This window comes from Antechinus flavipes, chromosome 2 (assembly GCF_016432865.1).
Source record: "Antechinus flavipes isolate AdamAnt ecotype Samford, QLD, Australia chromosome 2, AdamAnt_v2, whole genome shotgun sequence".
NCBI lineage: Eukaryota > Metazoa > Chordata > Mammalia > Dasyuromorphia > Dasyuridae > Antechinus > Antechinus flavipes.
Window position 1 is genome coordinate 227,278,810 of NC_067399.1, and position 19,779 is coordinate 227,298,588.

The window sequence follows — 19,779 nt, forward strand, 5'->3', positions numbered from 1 at the left end:
GTCACTCCTTTATGTGCAACCTTGAGCCCCTTGTGTCATAACAAGGCAGTAACAGCAATCAACAGGTTTTTTAAACTGAATTTTATTTTTTTTCCAATTTAAAATCACTTTTGTCCATGCCTCTTGCTAAGATATAGACAAGTTGACTGAACTTCCAAGACAATTAATTAAAGATGAAACAGGTTTGAAGAAGACAATTGCAAATGTGGGTCTGACTGGACCACAGGTACTTTCAATGACAGCTACATACATGGAAAAGGAAGAATACTAAATGATGCAATCAACAGATAACCAATTTATCTTTACACTTAAGATCTGGTGATAGAAACAAACCCAAACCTATATTTCACTTAAGAGATAGCTAACAAGCCACTTGAATCCCAGTTCAGGCCTTTCTGGTATCACATCAATGAATAATTGATAAGTATTTGTTAATTTTTAAAAGTTTCTTCCTTTCTTTAGTATTTTTCCCTAGTTATACTCAAAATAATTTTTTTTACATTTGTTTTTAAATTTTGTTGAATTCTAGGTTATACTCTTATCCCCATATTTAAAAAACCACACATGAAGTTATGTAAATTTCCATAAAAGTCAAGTTGTGAAGGAAAAGATAGATCTCTCACCCTAATGAAAATAAAACCCCCCAAGGAAAATTAAGCTTAAAAAAAGAGAGAAAGATAAAGAGAATGCTTCGATCTGTAGACACAATCAGTGCCTTCTCTGGGTATGGATAGCATTTTTCATAAGTCCTTCAGAGCAGTCATGGATGATTATATTACTGAGAATAGCAAAGTCATTTACAGCTGGTCATCTCAGAAATTGCTATTACTTTGTATTACAGCATCTGGATTTTCATAACATCCTCAAACTGTGGTTCCAACCATACTCTATCAACTATTAAGAAATCAGTGCCCCACCTCCTCTCACTGCTTACCCATATCGATGGCGACCCACGTCACGGATCAGTCTTTCAGAGAGGTAAGCACCAATCCTGTCCAGCTTCTCTGGAGCTGAGAGAGCATAGAAGGTCAGCTTCTCCATGTTAGTTTTCACGAGGCCATCCTGTAAATTCAGACAGTACATGATCATATCTACCATGTCTACAATTAGAAAGGTTCTTAAATCAAAATAGAAATAAAAATGACCTAGATTCATGGAACATTCCATTCACTGGATGATAGGATTGAAATATGACAGAACATCTTACCACCTAGCAATGACCTACAAAATTGGGTCTGAGCTGAAGGAGTATAAAGAGAATGTCATAATTCTCGGAGTCAACACTGAAATGCATAACAATGAAACTAGAAGCTCTAACCCCCTGCCCATTCTTACAATAGGAACTTTTTTTCCCTGTTTCTGACCAGTAATATATGTATATATTACTTATCCATCCACCTATCCATTTATACATAATTTCATGATCAAAGTTGTAGGTCTAGAAGCAGATGAAAGATGGATTATGAAGGGTACTAAATATCTAATAGAGGATAGTTTTAAAGCAAAGGTGGGCAGAATTTATCTCCTATCCCTATCCCTTTACCCACAACAAGCTGGATTTAGTTCCTTTGCCTATCATGCAATTCTTGGCTTTCTTTCTATCAATTAGGAAGCCTCTTGCTTGAATGGTAGATTTGAAAAATAGTGCTGGATTTGGAACTGGGAAATACTCAGGTTCAAATCCTATCTCTAACATTTATTATGTCTGGGACCTAAGATAACATACAATGTATTTAAATGTTTATTATGTATCAGGCATCAGGCTAACTTAAGCTCTCAGAGTCTTTCCTCATCTGTAAAATAGAGATTAAAAACACTTATAGAATTGACCTTGTATGGTTGATGTGAGATTCAAATAGGATAACATAAAGTATTCTACAAATATCACACTATTGTTATTAGTTCTCCAATGTTATTACTATGTAATTAGCAAAGAAGCTATTTCCCTCCTTCCAAACAAAGAAAAACAAGGAAAGTAGTACAGACAGGGGTTCCCGCTACTCAAAAATGAGAATAATTCAATGTGATAAAATTCACAAAAACAGCCCTATTCCTTACAGGCCAGTGATTTGTCTGATTAGAAATACTCAGAGATAAAGAGCCCTAAGGAGACATGCTGGCAAAAATAAGAGATCTCCACCAAGGAATCATCCCAGACTCAGGCTTGCTCTATTATTCCAGAAGGATGAGGGGAGCTATCATAGCAGCATGTAAACGATGCCAGATGTGAGCATTATGGAGAAACTAGTAATATGGATCAGAGGGATAGATGTTTTCCACTTGGCCCCAGAAAGCAGAACTAGAAAATTAGAATTTGGAGGCAGATTTTGCCTTAATCAATGGAAAATCTAGCAATGAGGTCTGTTCACATGTTCTACCTATCATGGAAAGCTGATAATCTGAGATAGATTACAACTTTTCAGGGATATTGGAAAGGTAGGGTCATATAAGAAGACAAGACTAGATGAATTACGGAAATCACAGAAATTTTAGTCTTTGAAGGGATTTAAGTTGCTATTTAGCCCAACCCATTCCTGAATGGAATTCTCATTATAATATGTTGACAAGGGGTCATCATCCTTTGTTTCAAGATCTCCGATTTGAGGGAATCCCCTTCCTCTGCCTCCGGCAGCCCACGTGACTGCTGGACAACATGACTTCTGAGATCCTTTCTAGCTTTGAGATTCTATGGCTCTCTGATAAGAGGGGAAGACAACCTACCTCTGGGTCCTCAGGGAAGATGTTGTCAACCAATCTCTTGTATCGGGGGCGAAGGGCACCACAACAGCCACAGACACCTGGAATGAGAACAAAAGAACCTTTGAGAAATGCTTTCCAGGTACACGAAGTAGGAGAACAGAGAAGTACATGATTAAAATCGATGCTTTCTCACATAGCTTTTCATATAATTTACCCTGGATGTCAAGCTATTTCTTATTCTGGCATCTTTTTATAAGATAAGAAAAAATACCTGCAACAAGGTGAGATGAACAGAATCTCCAGGCAACCTAGGCCTCTATGCAGAGTACTAAAGTGGCTGGGATCCTGCAAGTAAGATCTTTCTCAAACACCACCTGAAAATATCGCACCAAAACATGCCCCAGTTCTGGGAGAGGGTTTTAAGACAAACTTTTCCATCCTCTCAGTTCTCAATGAATCTGCGGTCTCATTGAGTTTAGATGTTCCCTTCAAGGAAAAAGACAGCAACCTAGATTCTTTGCCCATCCTCTATGAATTTTGTCTAAATCCTTCCATAGTTTCAGCATATCATATGGTAGAGGCTTTCCTCACTTTCTTCTGACATTTGACCATCCACACAGAAAAAAACTGCGTGGATGAAGGAAAAAAAAAATCCTACAAAATTTTTATTTCTCTTAGACAATAAAGGGTTTAGGTTGGAAGGCTGCCCAACTATTTGCTTCACTAAGGCATTGATTCACCATTTCTTCATATTCTTTTTTTGCCTTAAATTTTCCTCTCTTCTCTCCCACAACAGCTTCCTTCCTTTTCAAATTACATTTATTAGATCATTCTCATCAAGAAAATTAATTTTGAAAAAAAAAAAAAAAGAAAATTACTCTATAAATGTGTGTTGAGTTAAATTCACCAAAATGGTTGTTCACAAGGGAGTAAAATTAGAAGGGAAAGCTTAGGTCTATTTTTGATTAACAAGTATCACTAACATTTTTAGAAAAGAGGCTAAATAAAATCTAAATCTTAATGAAAGTTGGCCTGACCTCATTTTTGGTATTATTTATTGCTGTTCTAATAAATAAGTTTCACAATTAAAAAAAATCTTTTCTTGTAGAATTTATAGACTAAACACTAAAAATTATCTTAGAGGTCATCTTGCCCAATCCTTTCAGGAAGGAAACTGAGAAGAAACTGAGGCCCACAGAGATTAAGAGACTTGCCTGAAGCTGCATACTGGTCAACTAATTAAAGATTAATTTGCGTTAAAAAGATCCTTTTTAAAATTCAACACAATGATTAAACTTAGTTTCCACTCACACATTAATATGAATTGCTTTTGTGTTTGAGAATTATCATGCTTACAATAGTAAGAACTATATATAGTTCCTATTATGTGCCAAGCACTACAATCAATATTTTACAAATATTATTTCATTTGATCCTTTCAAAGCTCAGAGAGGTAGTTGCTGATATTATCTACATTTTGCAGTTGAGGAAAATGAGGAAAACAGAGGTTAAGTGGTTTGCCCAAGATTATATAGCTAAGAAATATTTAAAGTAAAAATCTCAGGTCTTCATAACTACAGGTTCAGAGTTCTATCCACTTAACTGTAAACAGCTGATAATACAAGGAATGTCATATTATGATAATGCTACCTAATAATCAAATGAATAGCTAAGATCAAGGATAATTGAGAACCAGAAGTTTGGGTTGAAAGGTGGGGTTTATTGGGCTCATGTTCCATTTTTAACTATGTGTGGAACTTTTGAAAAATCATCCTTGATTCAGTTTCTTATGACCTCTGAAGAATATTGTTCAGTTCTAAATCTATGATCCTATTATGGAGTTCTGAAAAAAGTCAATCATAGTGAGGAAATAAGATGTCTTTAATTGAGATACTAGGGCACAACCTGCCAGTCTGGGGATGTCCCATCAGGAGACTGACAGGAGGATTTCTATACTTTTAGGAGAAAAAGGGAAGGGAGTCATATTAGATAGTGAGGGGTGGTCATAAGACCATTTTTAGTAATCCAGGCTAGGAAAACCACTTTATTCTGTTGTTTTTATTTTGCTCTTTTTTTTTTTTACTTCTTAGGATCTAGTACCATAAATCCCAATGAGGGACACTAAGACATCAAAAGACATTTGGCACCTGCTCTGACTCAAGCTGGCTTTGTTGATAGGTAGATCCTACAGTATGGACTTAGTTCAACTTAATTGAGAATAAATGCTTCCAAGAGCAGGACATCTGAGATTATTAGGATTGCTCAGAGGGAGAAGTGGGTAATAGGTGATGTTACACTTCATGTAACATCTTTCTATCATTATATTAACAATTTTTTCACCAGCATCATAGTTGTTGGAAAAGGAAGGCAGGCTCAGGTAGAATGGGAGATTTTGGAGAACCAGAAGACAGTATGAAGCTTCTTATGATGCATGGAAGTAGCACTGGCTACTTATGATGCATGGAAGAGGGGGCAAGTGCTAATTCCAGAATGGGAGAACTATTTCCCAGACAATATAGGACAATTTCACTAGAGCAGCTACTGAGTCCTTAAAAACCTTCCATGATATTATTTTCACTATTCATGCCATAGGGTTGAAATATCAGGACTAATTTGAAAGTCTACAAACCTCAATTTCTCCCCTCTGGATGAGTTTAGCCTCTTCTATACTGCCAGGCTCTCCCCACCCTATCATTCTCTGTCTCATAAGCTGGGAGGAGAAAGAACAGCTAAAGGGAAAAAGGAAGGAAAAAAGAAAGAAAGAAAAACTAAGAATAAGCTGAGAAAAGAAAGAAAAGCTAAAGGGAAAAAGGAAGGAAAAAGAGAAAATATAAGAGCAAGCTCTTTGCTCTGCCCCCTTCTCCCACTGTCTGCTTTATTCTTTGTCATTTCAGTATTCACTGATTTCCTTAGTGCCAGGGACAGAGACTGATATAGCCATTCTCCTGAGGACTCAGAGTTTACTCTGTTATTTTGTACTATTTGATCTCACCTATGAATGTGAAGAGTTTGCTTTATATGGCTCAATAGCCCCAGTGAGTTGTTCTGTATTGTTAATCCCTTGTGAGTGTCAGGGGTCTCCTTTCTATTGCTTTACACTGCTTACCTTCATCTTCCCATTAGACCTTCAGCAGGGCTGTGTTTTATCCTTTTGTATCCTTCATCTCACTGAGCACAAGTCCTGAGCATGAGAGCTTCATTCATCTTTTCAGATCATTTATGACTTAGTAAATATTCCCTCAGTAACCAAGCATTCAACAAATACTGATCGAGGACAGATTTTCCCTCTTGAAAGTTGCCACAGACTAGTGGCTGAGGCAAATTTTGTGGGCCTGAGCATTGATGCTTCCCTGGAAAAGGTGGCATTCCAACTGGGATCCAAGTGAAAGCATGAGTCAGAAGCCACACTATGTCAAGAACTGGAATTTCTTAGAGACAACATTAAATCCAATGGGCTAAAAGGAAGTGAGAGTGGTAGACAGCTCCTAATCTCCATGTTTGTTCACTTCTCTATCAAGGGCTGCCATCAAAAAGAGCCAATCAGGTTATCAAGGATGTCTGAAGAACTATTTTTCTATTATTGAGGCAGGTTGTATCATCATGGAGGTAGCATAGTGTCAATGGATAGAAAACTAGCCTTGTAGGTAATCAGGAAGACCTCAGTTTAATTCCACTTGGTTATATGATCTTAGGCAAGTTATTTTATCTCTCAATGTTCCCAGGCAATTTTCATGGGGGGTTTTAAACCCTTTTTTTGGTGTCATGGTCTCCTTTGGCCATCTGGTGAAACTTTTTCAAAATGTTTGCAAATACACAGGGAAACCAATTATGTTGAATTAAAGATGTAATTTTTTTTAATACAAGTTCATTGTCAGAGGACTCCATGTTAAAGATTTCTGCTTTAAAAATTATAAGTTCTGAGAAGGGACAGACACATAGTAGTAGAGGAATTTTCTAACAGGGCATTCCCTTCCATGGATGAAGTCAAAGGTCTTGTTATAGATATACATACATACATACACACACACACACACACACACACACATATATATGTATATATATATATATATATACACACACACAAATATAATATATATTACTTATGTATAATACATTTAGTATATGTTTATGTTATATATAATTACTTATATATTATACATCATATATTTAATATATAATATAAACATATATGTAATAATTATATATAAAGAATTTGAACTCAAATCCTGTTTCAAAACCCTGCTTTCTTCCCAATGCACTATTATACTGAAATTTACTTCCTGAAAAATGCATCAGTACATCTTTAAATTTAAATCTGTTGTCTGTTAACTCTCACCTTTATTTCCTTGCACTGTCAAATAATTACTTGGCATCAATTCATTCATCCTACAAACACAGTCATTCTTGCCAATCCTGCTGCAGCCAAAGGCCCCCAGCCTTGCTGTCTAGGGAATAGATGTAAATGCACAATTTGGTTCAACGAAGGACCATAGTTGGCATAGTGGGTTCATATCTCATCTGTTACAACTCTGGGCAAGTTACCTAGAGCTCAGTTTCCTCTTCTATAAAGTGAAGGGATTGGACTACAGGACTTCTGAGACACCTTCTAACTTTAAATCTATGAACTAGTTTTAACTCTCTCATTTAATTTTAATCTTTAGACATAGTTTATTGAGTTGGCTGTTTAAGTGATTTCTTAAGTGATCTGTCCAAGATTATGCTGCATAGACTATATTTTAGAGATAGGACTTGAAAGGTATAGGTGAATTTTTTCAGCACAACTCTACATAGTTTATTCCCAGTCACTCCATGTATTTGTGTTTCTTAAACTTGGATAAATCGAAGGGCATTGATTACTGGAGGAAAAACTTACTATCTGACAAAAACTGATGGGAAAACTTGAAGACAAAAGTAATCCAACAAAAATCATGTTTAAAATTAAAATAAAATTACCACAATAAGCTCTAGATACATGAATAAAATATGAAAGGTCAGATTATGAATAAATTAGAAGAGGAAATAAACTTTTCACAAGTATGGATAGAGGGAAAGTTGACCAAATAAAGGTGAGGAATCAAAAAAGATAAAATGACAATTTGATTGCAGAAATTTTAAATTTTTTAGACAAGCAAAATAAATGCAGTTAAAATCAGAAGAGAAAGACTTACTTGGAGAAAAAAATATTTGCAGTAAATTTAGCTGATGAAGGTTCAATAATCAAGATATATAGGCAATTAATTCAAATATATAACAAGAGCCCTTTCCTAATAAATTAAAGATCAAAGGATATGAACAGGAAGTTATGAGAATGAGAATAATCAACAATTAAATGAAAAAATGCTCCAAATTACTTTAAAAAAGAGTGGGTGGGTGGGTGAGAGAAGAGATAACATTGTTATAGGTTCAATTTTAATTAGAAGTATTAACTAAGACATTATATATGAGACTTTAGGAATTGGAAGACAAAATTATATGTTCCTGTCCTCAGGGGGCTTACATTCTGCTGATGATAATTTGAGATTTATATAGTAGTCTACTTACTTGAGCCTCTTGACAAACTCTCCTAGATCCTAGATTTTATTATTCCTGTTTTCTGGATGAAGAAACAGCAACTGGTAAGTTAGACAACTTGCCCATAGTTACTGGGTGTAGTCAGTATCTGAGTTAGGATTTGCCCCCAAGTCATAACTCCAACTATAGTCATTTTATCCATTGTAACAGCTGGTTTTGTTTTGCTTTCTTTCTAGCCCAGCTTCCTAGAGAGAATGGAGAAAAGTGACCATCTCTTCATCTGGAATTTTCCTTAATCACTGGTACATGTCTATCTTGGTTTGGCACCAAAACAATATGGTTTGACTAGCTCCCAAACAGCCTAACCCTAATCATGGCGAAGTTGCATGCCACATTACCAATTCCCAGCAGAGAGCAACAGAGCCCCTAGAGTAGTAACCCCAGTTGTGTCAGACCCCTGAAGCTCCAGCAACATTGAAAGATATATTTTAGAGTCTGAGGGCTAAAAAATCTCAATTTGCAAAGTTTTTGGATCCAATTTTCCTGGCATCATATAATATCTGGAGACTCTAGACTTCTTTCTACATGGTTTCATGTCTGGGAAGGGCCAATACTGCCCAAGGGCTATTATGCTTGGCCCACTTTCATTTCCTGAGCAATTCATTAACTAGCTAGTCTCTAATTCTTGCATTCATTCATCATTAATAAAGCACCTGCAATATGCCAGAAATGGCAAATTATTTGCCCAAAGTCACATGGATCATAAATTATCATTTTAAGATTTGCAAGGGAATTACAGGTCATTTAGTCCAATCTTCCCAAAATTATGTTATAGAAGAGGAAAGTTGTATTTTGTTTTGAAGAGCTGAAGGCAACTCACAGGTTATTTGGCTCAATTTTGAAGAACTGGTGGCTGAAAAAAATTGAAGTGATTTGCCCAAGATCAAACAAAGAGTAAGTATTAAGTGTGTAATTTCCACTAGGGTCCTCTGGTTCCAAATCTAGTACTCTTTCTCTTTCCCTCCAACACATTGCTTTAAATTCTTAGTGTTTTATCCTAACAGATCACTGCTTAAATTCCTGATTTCATAGCTATTCTGTTCATTATAAAGGTTAGGTGGAGAAAGGACAAAACCCTTTTATAAATATAGGTTTCAAAAGAAAATACAGAAGTGAGCTAATTGGCATTAATTCTTTGTATTTTGTACAAAGAACTTTCATACTAGGGTGAACTTCAAAGAAAAATCAATGGATAATTGACAGCAGGGTCACCCAGGTAACTATACTGAGTAAGGAAATAATTACTGGATTTTCAGATTTTCTTAGCCAAGGTGGAAGAAAATCTGACTTTTTTTGGCCATTTTTTGGGTCTAATTTAGTAGAGGAAAAGAAATAGCTAATGAGACATTTTTGGAAGCCTACACAAGATATATAAAGCCATCTATTGCCAAATAGATTTCATGGCTAGGTATAATTAGAGTGAGCAGCAGGAGGTCATGAAAAATTTTACATATATATGTATGTATGTACGTGAAATCTTCTATGTGACAAGGTAAATATTTAGAAAAATTCTGACATTAAGCCAAACTGTTGCCAAATAGATTTCCTGGCTAGGTACAATCAATGAGCAGCAGGAGGTCATGAAGCAAATACATATATATGAAATCTTCTACATGGCAAAGCAAATATTTAGAAAAATTCTGGCATTAAGCCAAACTTCTTTTTAGTCCAAAACACCGCTGAACTTTCATGTGCCTCAGAAGGCTTCTGACAATACCAAAAAAGAAAAATTAAAGTGAATTGTCAGCAGTGGATTGATTATTCTGGAAATTTTACTCAATAATAGAGTTTACTCTATTATTTCAATCTCAATTACATTCAGTTTCAAGCAGAGATTGAACAGAGTTGATAAAAGCAACAAGGTAATCTGTACTTAAGTATTATTTATCTTCAAATCTTGTTTCAAATAATAATTTTCTTAAAGCTAATATGTAAAAGTAACTAATCAATTTTAACAAAATTATATGTGTATTACATATTTGGCCCAGGTGGCAACTAACAAAATTGTGAGGCCAGTGAGTTCAGAGGAACAACTATACTCTCAAGGGGATTATCCCTAACAAATTCAAAGAAAGTTCATTGATGGCAATCACTGAAGTTTCTCCATTAATTAAAGGTTATAATAAATCTAAAGGGACAACATATGATGAAATCGAAGTTTCCCCAATATTAACTCAAAGAGGAAAAAGCCAGCCTAGTGGGAATAAGTTTTCCTCAGTGGGAAGATCTTTGCCTGTCATTATTTTTTTTCTTTGTTTTTGGTCAGGCAATCAGGACTAAATGACTAACCCAGAATTATATCGCTAGTAAGTGTCAAGTGTCTCAGATCAAATTTGAACTCAGGTCCTCCTAACTCCAGGGCTAGTGCTTTTTCCACTATGCCATTTAGCTGCCCCTTGCCTGTCATTATTTTTTATTCAGTTACTATTTTAAGTGAGTTTTTTTTTTAGGGGGGAGGATACCATGGGTCTAAGAGTTATAACTAGGATTTAAAACCTAAGGACTATCTACATGTAGACCTCAGTTTTCTTATCTGTAAAATTGGGAGGGGAAAGTACTAAAAACAATAGTTAACATTTATATATAGTTTTTAAGTTTGCAAAGTTCAACAATGATTCAGGCCAATTCCAACAGACTTGTGATGGAGAGAGCCATCTGTATCCAGAAAGAGGACCATGGGGACTGAATGTGGATCACAACATAAGTTTTTTCACCTTTTTTACTTTTGTTTGCTTGTTTTTTTTCTCATTTTTTCTTGTATAGCATGATAAATGTGGAAATAGGTATAGAAGAATTACACTTTTTAACATACATTGGATTACTTGCTGTCTAAAGGAGGGGATAAGGGAAGAGAGGGAGAAAAATTTTGGAACACAAGTATTTCTAAGGGTGGATGTTAAAAACTATCTTTGCATATATCTTGAAAATAAAAAGCTATTATTAAAAAAATAAAGTTTGCAAAGTGCTTTTCATGGAGTATCTAAATAGTGTGCTACATAGACTACAGGTCTGTAGTCAGGAAGAGTCATCTTCCTGAGTTCAAATCTGGCCTCAGACATTTACTAACTGTGATCCTGGTCAAGTCACTTAATCCTAATTGCCTCAGTTTCCTCACCTGTAAAAGGAGTTAGAGAAGGAAATAGAAAACCATTCCTGTATCTGCTAAGAAAATCCCAAATGGGATCATAAAGAGTTAGACATGACTGAATATGGCTGAACAACAACAAAGTGCTTTTCATATATCATCTCACTTATTTTTCATGATAATTCTGAAAGGTAAGGGAAATGAGGAAACAGACCATGAAGGGATGAGTGATTTGTTCAGAGTTCAGTCTCTGAAATAATATTTAAACTCAGGTATTCCTGAAACCACATCCAGCTCTCTATTCTCTATGGCACCTAGTTACCTAGTTTCTACTAGCTCTAAAAACCTATGATGTACAATTGAAAAAGTCAATTAGCAAATTGCATTCAAAGTTGATAAAATTCAGACAATCAGGAACAAATCTTAGAAGATCATAGAGCCTCTTAGAGCAGAAAAGGATCTCAGAATTAATTTTTTTTACCAATAAATCACTGTTTACTAATAAGGTAAATTCTTCTGATAACTTCCTTGACAAATAGCCCCTATGTGAATGACAACCAGCTCCTAACCAGTGAATTGTAGTCTCTTCTCCAGATAGGTGGTGCAGTGTATAGAGAGCATTGGGCCTGGAGTCAGGAACTTAAATTCAAATCCAGCCTCAGACAACTGAATAGCTGTATTACACTGGGCAAGTCACTTAATCTTTGCCTTATTTCTAAATTGGGGTAATAACATCACCTACTTCTCAGGGTGGTTGTGAGAATCAAATGGCAATAATTGTTGTATTTATATTTAAACTTATAAGGCACTGAGCATAGGGCCTTGTATGTTTAGTAAATACTCATATCCATCCTTCCTTTTTTGAAATGTCAACTGAGTTTACAGGATGCACACAATTCTTTCCCTGTTCTGGAGCCCCAAAGACTTGGCAATTATGACCTTCTTCACAATGAATTCTCTCCCCATTTTCTTATCTTCCTGCAACCTTTCCATCATTAATTATTTCTTTTGTCATCTTTGTCAGTTTAAGAAATGAAAGCTCACAGTTGTTTTAATTCACATTTCTTTCAATTAATTGAATCACTCTTTCATAGAATCATTGATAATCTGCAACTCTCCTTTTGGATACTTAGTATCTAACCAATTAGCTATTGGGGATTCACCCCTGGTCATACATAATTTTGTCATTACCATCTGTATCTTGGTTAGCTGACTTTTTTCAGTCATCTATAGCTTTGTCTTCCTCCTACTGCTCCATCAGCCCACATGTCATCTGGCACAGAAGAGGAATTTGATAAATGCTTGTGGACTGAATTAATATCTGATGGAAGGAAAGATAGGAAGAGATCTGTTCTTCCTACCAACAATTTCTCTTTATTATTTCAGTTGCATTGTTTATCTTTATGTAACTGCTTTTTCTAATTTTATGTAATTTAAACTATTTCACCTTTTGCCATTTGTTCAGTTAGAAATTTCTCATATTTTTTATTATTTGTTGTAAGAGGTACTATCTTCTGTTTTTCTCTAATTTTCAAATGATGTAACTTTTTAAAGTCAATTATTTACTAATATGTCATAGACAAGTTGGCATGTAAGTTCTGGTTCCTCACTTTCTCTTGCATTAATTTAATCTGTCTCTATCTCTCTGTCTGCTTGTTTGTCCCTGTCTGTCTGCCTACCTGTCACTCTCTCATCCTCTTGACTTCAGGGATGATACCTTAATCTTTATATTCTCTTGGTTTCTTTGCTAGCTTCTAAATTCACTACTGCTCTACTTTCTACATGCTACCTTTGTTTCAACTTTCCATTTACCCTTCTCACCTCTGGTTATTTGCCCATGACTAGATCTGGAATTTAAAGGAACAAAAATTAACTCTTTCTTTTAAACAAACACTTCCCCATTACCATCAATGACATTGGTACTTCACTAGCTAAGACGTATACTCTAATGAATTTCCTCTGTTGAAGTTCAGTCTCAATTCAATTTCTCTCTTTCTTCTCCAAGGGCTGTTGAAGAAAATTATAAAAACCAAACTGATTGGGACAGCTAGGTAGCGCAGTGGATAAGGCATCAGCCCTGAAGTCAGGAAGCCCCGAGTTCAAATTTGACCTCAGATACTTAACACTTCTTTGCTGTGTGACCCTGGGCGAGTCACTTAATTCCAATAGCCTCAGCAAAAAAAATAAAAATAAAATAAAAATAAAAACTGATTTTACCTATTTCAAATTTATAGCAGAAATATAGTATTTGGAACTTAAAAGATTTAAGATCATCTAAACTAAACTGTTCATTTTACTTTTTAGGAAACTGAGACCCAGAAAAATAAATGACTTGTTCAAACAGTACTAAGTGCAAAGCAAGTCTCTGAATTTGGGGCTTGATTCCAAATCCAGGGATTTTTTTTTAAACAATCCTATCCTTAGCTGGGCTCTCACTGCTTTTCACCAACTTCCATTCTATCCCTATTGATTCCCTATCTCATTCCCCACTGTAATATGAGCAACATATTAATGCCCAAGCCTCATGTAAGTTAGTTTTAATACCCTTGTAAGGAAAAACTAGTCTATCTTTGATGTTGACTATGGAGACTAAAAAACCTTTGGTATTGACATCACTTCCTGGTCATCAAGAACAGGCAAAAAGAGCTCCAGGTGTGCTCTGCTACTTGGCAGATCATAATGGGCAATGAAAGGCAGGAATGTTTCTTTCAGACAAATTAACTCATACTATGTAAACTTGTTGCATATCCTCTTGTTACAATGAAGTAAAATATTTTGCTAAGTGTTAAGTCACCTGTGAATCTCAGTTTGAATATTGAACATAAACTATTGGAGAAATGGCTAACATAGAACACTTATAGAAACTGTTCCAAAATTTTTGTTCTCTCTTTTCTCTCCCACTGTCATCTGAAACTCCAATGCAATAGATGATCTAGCTTTATGCTTCTCTGAGAACCCTGAGATCATTTGAAGTAAATTCCTTTAAGGTCCCCTCCTTGATTTCTTATAGCTTCTTAGCATCCAGAAGATGAAGTCTATGTCTATTTTTTTTTTATTAAAGCTTTTTATTTTCAAAGCACATACGTGGATAATTTTCAACATTCACTCCTGCCAAATCTCGTGTTCCAATTTTTTTTCCTTCTCTTCCCTTACCCTCCCCCCACATATGGCAAGTAATCCATTATATGTTAAACATGTGCAATTTGTCAATACATATTTTTTTTACAAATATCATGTTGTCCTAAAAAATTAGATCAAAAAGGAAAAAATGAGAACGAAAACAAAATGCAAGCAAACAACAACAAAAATGAAAATACTATGTTGTGATCTACACTCAGTTCCCACAGTCCTCTCTTTAGGTGTAGATGGTTCTCTTCATCATTGAACAATTGGAACTGGCCTGAATCATCTCATGGTTAAAGAGAGACACTTCCATCAGAATTGATCATCATATAACCTTGCTATTGCTGTGTATAAGGATTTCCTGGTTCTGCTCACTTCACTTAGCATCAGTTCATGTAAGTCTCTCCAAGCCTCTCTGAAATTGTCCTGCTGATCATTTCTCATAAAAGCAATAATATTCCATAATATTCATATACCATAACTTAATCCAGCCATTCTTTAGCTGATGGGCATCCACTCAGTTTCCAGTTTCTTGACACTACAAAAAGGGCTCCTACAAACATTTTTGCATATACAGGTCCCTTTCCCTTTTTTATGATCTCTTTGGGGTACAAGTCCAGTAGAGACACTCTTGGATCAAACAGCATGCACAGTTTGATAGCTCTATGGGCATAGTTCCAAATTGTTCTCCAGAATGGATGAATCAGTTTACAACTCCACCAACAATAACTATTTCTTTCTAAAGCTAATCCTTCTACCATACCTAATTCCTTCTGAATCTTTCAGAACCTTGACCTATCAATCATTCTCCCTCTCTCACATGTCATCAATTTCTCCCTCTTTGCTGGTTCCTTCTCCTTTGACTACAAATATTTCCCCCCAAATGTCTTCCCAATTCTAAAACAATCACATTTTTCTTTGATCCATCAATTATCTCGTTTCTCTATCACCAAACTTTTTAGAAAAAAAAGTTAACATCCAATGTCCCCACTTTATTTTCTGTTTCTACTACACAATAGAAACTTTTCTCAAAGGTCACCAATGACCTTTTAGTTCCAAATCCAATGGACTTTTAAAGTCCTCTTTCTCAACAATCTGTAGATTTTGAAAGTTAACTAGACCACTACCCCCATACCCTCTTGTACTTTGAAAGTATCCTGTACTTTTTCCTTTTTTTGTACTTTTTCTTTGTTTGTTTGTTATCACAAGCTCAGTTCTCTTGTTCCTCCTAACTATTCCTTGTCTGCCTTCTTTGCTAATTTCTTGTCGTCCACCTGGACCAAGGGAACCAAGATAAATATTATAGATATTGAGAAGTCAGAAGACAGTCTGGACTTAAGAGAATTCTCAAACCTCCATAATGGAGTAGAAGTGCAAGATCACAGAACAAAAAGGTAGAGCAGGAACCAGAAATCACAAAAACAAACAAAAAATTTTCAAGATTAAGGTAGGGAAGTAAGTCAAAGCCCAGCCAGGAGACAGCAGCCAGAGGTCAAAATAAGAATCGCAGGTCAGAATTTGGCAAGTATTAGGGAAAACAAAAAAAGATACAATATCCCAGGGACAAGATATGCTTTCTGCAGTATCAAGGACTAATGGCTAGCTTTCTAGAGTTGTGATAAGAACCAAGCTTGAAGATCAAAAGCAGCTATAATGCAAAAAAAAATATTAGTTTGGGTAATCCTGTCAGTAACCCAACTCCTCTCATTCTATTCTGCTCCATCACTTTACTTTATTAATGCAGAACTATGTGATACAAGATTCAGCTATCTTGGTTTTTTTCTGACATTATTGCCTGGTAATGTCAAACCAATGAATTTATGTATGCTTTCATTCCCCAAATAAATATGTTCTTTGAAGGAGGAAAGCTGAGTCTTATTTTCTTCTGGATTCCTACAGGGCCCAGTACATTGCTTCACTCCCTGAAGGCACTGAATTAAAGTTTGAATAACTGAGTGCATCATCTTTGCCTTTGATCACTAGAAGATTATAGAGAAGTCATTTCCTCTCTCTAGCCTTTCATTTTCTCATTAGTGATAAATATCACCATCATTCATTAAGAAAAATGCATTTCTTGTAAGGAATTCAAAATGCTTTGTTTTCTGATCTCTGCAATATCTTTCCTCTCTAACACTGGGAATAGGATTTAGACCAGCCCCCTTCAGCAAAATCAATTAATTTCTTTAAAATATGCAATAATATTTCATCATTGCTACCCATGCCAGCATCTTATTAAAATGAACTGGAGAAAAATCAAACAAAGGACTGTCAGGAAGGAAGAAAGAGAAGAGGGCCTTTATTTTAGTTATAATAATCCTATTGTAGAAATCTACAATATCATATCTTTTTAGAGTTTATTATGGTCCTTTAAGCAGAATGGAAACAAATATCAACCAAAAAGTCCTCCAGATGCTAGATGTCTTCCCCCAACCCCCAAGTTATCATGATTGTGTGTATACACACACACACACACACGTATATACGTATGTGTTATAATTGTAGATATATGTAATGACATCTATTATAATATATACATAGAAGATATATATTAAATTACCATGAAAATATATAACATAGACTTTAAATATAATACACATACTTATATATAATATAATATTTACATATGTATATACATACACATGCACACACACCTCCTTTGGCTCAATTTTAAGCTTCTTGATGACAGAGATCATTTCATTTTTGTCTTTGTATCTGCAACATTTAGTACAATGCCTAGCATATAGACAACACTTCATAAATGTTTGTTCCTTGACTATGTGACTGAATTAAAAACCAGCCCTACAGTATATTCATTCATTATTCAACAAATATTTAGAGATATCTTCCACTAAGGTGCTTTTTTGGTGCTTCCTTATGGTATGGAAGTAACTCAGGTTCAAGGCATTTTTACTGGCTGTACTCCATACCTAGAAGGATCTCTCCCTCCTTTTCTCCACCTCCTGGCTTCCTTACCCTCCTTCAAGTCCCAAATTCTATAGGAAGTCTTTCCAGTCTCCCTTAAGGCTAGTTCCTTCCTTTATAGATGATCTTCAATTTATGCTATATAAATGCTATATGTTTGTCCATAGTAGTTTGCATGCTTTCTCCCCCATAAGGCTGTTAACTCCTTGAGTGTATGGAATATCTTTTATATTTCTTTGTATCTACAATGCTTAACATAGTGTCTGACACACAGTAGGTTCTTAATAAATGTTTACTAACTAAGTCAGTAAACTAAGGCTGTACTAGCTGAGCACAAACCCTAGAAAAACCCCATCCTACTAAGTTTTAAAGGCTTTGTATACGGGTTTTATGATAGAACTCCATGTCCCTTGTCTGAAAACCAGCCTAGGTAAATTTAGTTTGGAAAGACCACCAGGATGGCCACAGGATGGACAGTATCAGCTATAATTTGCATGGGTAAAGGGAGTGCCCATATTGGAAAAAACACAGATTCACAAAGAATTAAAGTATCTAAGCTAGATTAGCATTGTTGTACATAATAGGGAATGCTCCAAAAGAGTTTATTATTTAATCAGAGACACAAGACAGGTGCATCTGACTTTTCATGACAATTTGAAAGTTTTCTTGGAAAAGATAAGGGATTAGTCTGTCTTTCCATCTGCAACTCATACAGATGTGGAAACTGAGGCAATGAGGGTCATACAGGTAATAAGTGTCTGAAGTCAGATTTGAATTGAGAATGATGAATCTTCCTGACTCCAGGACCAGCACGCTGTGCACTATGGTGCCACCTAGCTGTCCCAAAGATGCTGTTATAGAAATTCAATACAGAAGACTACAATACCTGCCTTGAGACAGTATATGATTAAAGGTCTGAAGAGGGTAATGGAGGGGGGTGGGGGGATGGGGTAAGGAGAAACAACAAACAAATAATAGGATTTCAAAAGTGGGAGAGATCACTTTGGGTTAGATTGATTAGGAAAGAGACCAATCGAAGCTATCCAAACAGGGTTTCAGACTCAAGTCTTCTGACTTCAACTATCCACGTCCCATCAGTTCATGGAAGTCTTTCCAAGCTTTTCTGAAATCAGCCTGGATTGCACTATCTATATCCCATCAGTTCATGGAAGTCTTTCCAAGCTTTTCTGAAACCAGCCTGGCTTGCACTATCTATATCCCATCAATTCATGGAAGTCTTTCCAAGCTTTTCCGAAATCAGCCTGGATAACTATCCATGTCCCCTTCTACTTTTTCAGTCTCTTATAGCTTATTCTCTTCCATGTACTTTTACAGTTTAGTAACTTTGGTCTTCTGTTATTCCTGTTCCTTTCACAAGATATTCCCCATCTCCAGATATCTTCTATATCTAGAATTCTCTGCCTCCTTGTCTCCACTTGATAGCTTCCCTCGAGTCTCAGCTCAAATCTCACGTTCTGCAAGAAGCCTTTCTCCATCCCCTTAATACTATAATGCCTTCCATTTGAGATTATTTCCAACTTCCTTTATTCTGCTTAAGGTCAGGCCTTATGTAGAGAGTCACATCTAACTACATTTGCAGAAAGGTAGTACATGGAGGGTAGCACGGTTTGTGAAGATTCTAGTCCTTTATTGAAATTTTTTAAATCACCATAAGAGATGAGGGACATGGTGAAAATATAAGCAGAGATTGAAGAGGAAGACGAATACCAGAAAGAAAGCAGAATGTGTGCTCCCTGCTGACTCTAGGCTTGAGAGGGATTAAACATCAGTACAGTCCTCCCTAGGGAGAAGGAAGCTTTGCTTAAATCCACAGGCAAACTGTTAGCTGCAATTAACCTCTATCTCTGGCCTTTCCAAGTTTCCTTTATTTTCAATACATTTTGCCTCCTTTCCTACAAACCTCCATTAATCTGCTCACTGCCTTCATTACGGGGATTGGGGTGGGGGAAGAAAAAATCCAATTCAACCAAACATCACCAATTCATTTCTTTAAATGTGAAATTCAGGTCTCTGCTCAGACAGAATGTTACTCTTCTTAGCAAATAACAGATCAGAACATCTGATCCTCCCCTAGTCTTTCTCCTAGGATCACAGATATCAGGAAATGAAAAACCAGATAGAATGTCCTGGGAATTTATCAAAATTATTTAATGAGAGTTGGAAACAGAGACAGGAATAGGAGAGAAGCAGAAGCAATGGGGAGAGAGGGAGAAAAAGACAGAGAGTACAGAGAAGGAAAAAGACAGAGGCAGAAGAGATGGTTAGATAAACAAGGGCAGAGATTAATAGATGAAAGAAAGAGACAGGAGAGATAGGAAAGGGGGAGAAAAAGTCAGGGAGATAGAGATGGAAAGAAT

The 19,779-nt window shown here is 35.8% G+C and overlaps 1 protein-coding gene across 1 annotated transcript in view; it reads right to left on the bottom strand.

The window, feature by feature from the left end:
- Positions 1 to 19,779, bottom strand: part of EFR3B (EFR3 homolog B) — a 124,101-nt gene that overhangs the window by 58,643 nt on the left and 45,679 nt on the right. The window contains exons 2-3 of the mRNA XM_051976356.1: positions 2,722 to 2,798; positions 935 to 1,062 (exon numbers count right to left, since the gene is read on the bottom strand). Of these exons, the coding sequence (XP_051832316.1) occupies positions 935 to 1,062; positions 2,722 to 2,798 (205 nt within the window). The remainder of the gene's footprint in view (positions 1 to 934; positions 1,063 to 2,721; positions 2,799 to 19,779) is intronic.